The sequence below is a fragment of the Nuphar pumila genome, chromosome 7 (assembly GCF_984573655.1).
Source record: "Nuphar pumila chromosome 7, dmNupPumi1.hap1.1, whole genome shotgun sequence".
Classification (NCBI taxonomy): Eukaryota; Viridiplantae; Streptophyta; class Magnoliopsida; order Nymphaeales; family Nymphaeaceae; genus Nuphar; species Nuphar pumila.
This window is the reverse complement of record NC_143255.1, coordinates 113,158,615-113,163,476: the sequence shown is the minus strand read 5'-3', so window position 1 is coordinate 113,163,476 and position 4,862 is coordinate 113,158,615. Positions and strand designations below refer to the sequence as shown.

General features: G+C 38.4%; 1 protein-coding gene across 1 annotated transcript; it reads right to left on the bottom strand.

The window, feature by feature from the left end:
- Positions 1–1,527: 1,527 nt before the first annotated feature.
- Positions 1,528–2,827, bottom strand: LOC149832983 (uncharacterized). The gene is made up of 2 exons (XM_090012665.1): positions 2,597–2,827; positions 1,528–1,738 (listed from the first exon to the last, which is right to left on the bottom strand). The coding sequence occupies exons 1-2, from the start codon at positions 2,816–2,818 to the stop codon at positions 1,652–1,654; spliced, it is 309 nt and encodes a 102-aa protein (XP_089868791.1). The 5' UTR covers positions 2,819–2,827; the 3' UTR covers positions 1,528–1,651.
- Between the last annotated feature and the right edge of the window lie 2,035 nt (positions 2,828–4,862).

The following is a 4,862-nucleotide window of genomic DNA, read 5'->3' as shown; positions in this document are numbered from 1 at the left end:
AGATGCAACGCGCCAGCCTGCCTAAAGTAACCGGGCACTGATTAGTGCGGAAGATTGCATTGTTACAAGACATCCAAACTGCCCCCCATGAGGAAAGAAGCCACGTTCTCCAAATGAGACTCCATCTTTTGCACTTTCGAACAGATTGCGGACCCCACAACAGGTCCAGAGTGAAAGACTCCTGACGCACGATGACTTCAGGCTCATTCTAGGTATGCTTGAAAATGTCCCTAAAGGTGGGGCAGTCCCAGAAAAGATGGAACACAGATTCTTCAGCAGACTTGCACAAGATACACCTACTTGGAAGATGAAAACCAAAACGCTTTAGAAGACAGTCTGTCTAAACCTAGTCATGCACGATTAGCCAAGCAAGTAACTTTGAACGGGGAGTAGCCCCTTGGCCCCAGATTAGGCTAGCAGGAAAGCAATCAGCACCCAGCGGCAACATAGACAAGTAACATGATTTGGAGCAAAATTTGTCGCCTGGCGCAATAGCTCTTTGAATAATCTCGGAGATGGGTTGATGGTTACCCTCCTAAGAGATGATGGCCGACCATTTTTTAATCCATAACCTACGCAACGAGGAGGCAAGAAGTTTGTTCAAGCGAGAATCATATTGAAGCGACTCAAAGGAGTCGTACTTAGCGAGAAGGAAATTCACGCAAGGAGAACCAGGTTGGTGAGCATGCCAACTTAGCTTAACGACGAGAATGATGTTACGCATATGGGAGTCAATAATCTCCACCCCCCCTTCCCCCTTCCCCCAGCAAGCGGCAAGAAGTTTCAACCCACCAGATGGCGCTTATGCCGAGGGGAGCGACCAAACCAAAGAAAATCCACCATTAAGCGAGAGAGCATTTTGTGCACACCGATAGGCATCACGAACATGAACATTATGAATTTTGGGATAGATGAAAGTGCGTGCTTGATTAGAGTTAAACGTCCTGCAATAGAGAGGTAAGAAGCCTGCCAGGATGGAATTTTGGTTTGAACTTTCTGAAGAGTAACATTCCAAGAGGTAGCCAAAATACATGAAAGATGAAGAGGAAGGCCCAGGTAGGACATAGGAAGCTCCGTGACAGAGCAACCAAAAATCTTCTAGCCAATGCACTACAACAAAGCAGTAGATTAGCGACGACCACATTCCGTCGCTAATCCGTCGCTAATCCGTCGCTAACCATGTTAGCGACGGATTAGCGACAACGCAGCGACAGTATGCTTACGTCGCGAATATTTCGACGCTAACTGGCGACGGAATAATTCCGTCGCTAATTGCGACGGAATAACGAGCGCTATATTCCGTCGCCAATCCGCCGGTACTAAACGGCGACCACGGCGTGGCGACGGATTTAATTCCGTCGCTAGATTAATATGAATAGCGACGGAATCATCCGTCGCTAATCCATCGCAAAAACGAAAAAAAATCAAAAAAAATTTATTTAAAAATTAATTACCGAGAACTGTACAATTTATATTTCCTGTACAATTTATATTTCCTGTAAATAAAAAACAAACCACACAAAAAAATTCATATAACAAGTATCTATAATAATTAATCGTTCCACCTTAAAACTAAGAAGTTTAATTATTTACAATTCAACAATTACAATTAGGAAAAATAAAAAAAATAGAACTTCTTCAACACAGTCTTCTAATCATCGCCAAGATTTTGTGCGTCTTCTTGTTCATTGTCTTTATCTGTCCCTTCAGCTCCACTACCCTGATTATCGCTAGCAGCCTACACAAGAAAAGAACAGTCAGTATTGATAAACAAAATATAATGAAATAAATTACACACTATATGTGATTCTATCATGTGCTCATGTGTGATCTAAGGCAATAAAAAAACTCTATATGTGATTCTATCATGCTCATATGTGTGCTAAGGCAGTCAAAAAATTGAATATGTGATTATAGCATGTTCATATGTGTTCTAAGGCATATAAAAAAACTCTATATGTGATTCTACCATGCTCAGATGTGCTTTAAGGCAGGCAAAAAACTATATATGTGATTCGATCATGCTCGTATGTGTGCTAAGGCAGTAAAAAAATTGAATATGTGAATATAGCATGCTCATATGTGCTCTAAGGCAGGCAAAGCCAAAAATTTTATATGTGATTCTATCATAAATGATATATAACATGTTCATATGTGTTCTAAGGCAGTTAAAAAACTCTATATGTTATTATAGCATGTTCATATGTGTGCTAAGGCAGTCAAAAAACAGAATATGTGATTATAATATGATCATATGTGTTCTTAGGCAGTAAAAAAACTGAATATGTGATTATAGCATGCTTATGTGTTCTAATGCAATCAAAAAAACTTTATATGTGATTCTATCATGCTCATATGTGCTCTAAGACAGACAAAAAGTTAAATATATATATATATATATATATATATATATATATATATATATATATATGTGATTCTATCATGCTCATATGTGTGCTAAGGCAGTAAAAAAATTGAATATGTGATTATAGCATGTTCATATGTGTTCTAAGGCATCTAGAAAAACTCTATATGTGATTCTACCATGCTCAGATGTGCTTTAAGACAGTCAAAAAAACTATATATGTGATTATACCTGAGAGGGACCTGGAATCGAAGATCCCCTATCCTGAACAGCGGCCTTGATCTCATTTCGGAGAAAGGGGGCGACGGTGTATTGGAAGTAGTTATTCAGTGATTCATTAATGATCTCGCGTACATCATCACCGGAAAGAATAGTCGGCTGCTTGGAGCTTATGTCGGCGCAAGAAGTTGGTGAGCCGTAACTGGAAGAACCAATAACTGGTGAAGTGTTCATATTACTCTCAAACCCGAACATGCGACCTTTTTTGGGTTCACCTGCTGCAGTCACCCATGCTGTAGGATCAAATGATGGATGCTGAGTAGCGTCTTCGCCATATCGCTCTACCATTTGTTGCTCATATGCCTCCTACAAAATAATGTTTAAAGTATTCATTAATAATTAATGATAACATTATGATGACTTGCATATATATTGCAATGATTATTAATAGAATTAATACATACCGTTGTCGTTCTCGCCTTCTCTGATACGAAGACTCCCGTGGTCTTCCGTTTATGTGTTTCTACAAACACATCCTTATATGGTACACTGCCTCCTTTTTCTGCTTCCTGCGAAGTTAAATGACAAAAGATTTAGTACACAAATTTGCAACAATACTTATAAAATTAATATTATATATTGATGAGTTACCATTTTCTTTAGGTGGCTCCCAAATGTCTTAGATCCACCTGTGTGTAGATGGGCTTCGGGCATCTTCGATCGATTTTGTGAAGCCTTCGCAGAGCGATTTTTAAATGCATCTCCCGCCCACATATCGCACATTTCATCCCAGTAATCTCTCCTGATAGTAATAGGACCATGGCCCTTCCACAGTAATGGATCATCTACTACGCCAGATGCTTTTTTTGCTGCAGTCTTCATAGTGTGCAGCATGTCTGCAAATCGATTGGCAGCCACCTTCTGCCACACCTTCCTTGCATCATTTTCTTCCACCGTAGTTGTAAAGCGATTCGAAGCCTACAAATATTTTCAGAAAGTTAGTAGACATTGCTTAAATAAATTAAATATGAAACACATTAACTATGAGGAACAACTGTATACCATGAATGAGGACCACAATCTGTCTAATACCTCTTTTGGGTACTCTTTCCATTGAGCAACTGGTCCTGGTAGATGTTGAAGAAGTGAATTCCTAATCTCCCGTACTACTTCTTGTGGCTCAAACCTCGTGCTGCACATGAATTGTTACACAGTAAATATCAATATAAAATATTTAAAAGATATGCAATAATTGAAAACAAAATACTTACGGTCGATTATCGATATACACTATTCGAATGAGTCTTCTTGTGCCAGCCTGAGAAGACTCTGTTTCCTGTGTTGGCTGTTGACTTGTGCGATCAACTGGTGTAGGTGGGTCGTGTACAGGCACAACATCATCTGTAAAAAAATACACACCAAGTTCTCAGAATGTGCATTTGAACTAATCAAGCATCTAATTAGTTATATGATATACCTATCACAGGAGCCCGTGAAGATGAAGGTTGAGCCTGGCTACTACTGGATGAGCGACCACTATAACCTCCACGAACCATATTCTAACAAATAACATATGTCATACAATACATTCAAATAATTCACATCAAGTATTACAATGCATTCAAGTCATTCACATCAAGCATTGCAATGCATTCAAATAATTCAAATCATTGACATCAAGTATTGCACTAATTCAAATCATTCGTTAATTGCATAAATTATAATACATTCAGATAATTGAAATCATTCACATCAAGTATTACAATGCATTCGAATCATTCGTATCAAGTATTACAATACATTGAAATAAAATTTTTAATCATTCACACCAAGTATTGCAATACAACTCACATCAAGTATTACAATGCATTTAAATAGAGGTTTGTAGTATAAGATTTTGCTCACTAGCTTGAGAATTCTTCCTCGTCACTAGTTTGACTTTCTTCTTCTTCTTCTTCTTCTTCTTCTTCATTGTTTGCCCATCCACTTGGTACATCATTTGGATCACATTCCTCTATGAATGTTTCATCAGCCAATGGAGATATGACATGCATATCATGCGCAACATCGTGACCATAAGCGAAGTCACAGACATCATCTGATTGATAGTAATCACTGTCTTCAGCTAACTCATCTTCTTGTAACTGATCATACTCGGGGTATAGTTTGGATTTCACCTTGCAAACTGCCCACCATTCATTTCTATCTGACTTTTTTATACTCGGATATGAAGTATAATAAACTTGTTGAGCTTGCGAGGCTAATATGAATGGTTCAT

Coding starts and splice junctions, on each gene's coding strand:
- LOC149832983 (XM_090012665.1), bottom strand. CDS start 2,818: ATGAACACTTCACCAGTTATTGGTTCTTCCAGTTACGGCTCACCAACT. Junction 1,739..2,596: donor CGATTCCAGGTCCCTCTCAG/GTATAATCACAT, acceptor TTTCTTGTGTAG/GCTGCTAGCGATAATCAGGG.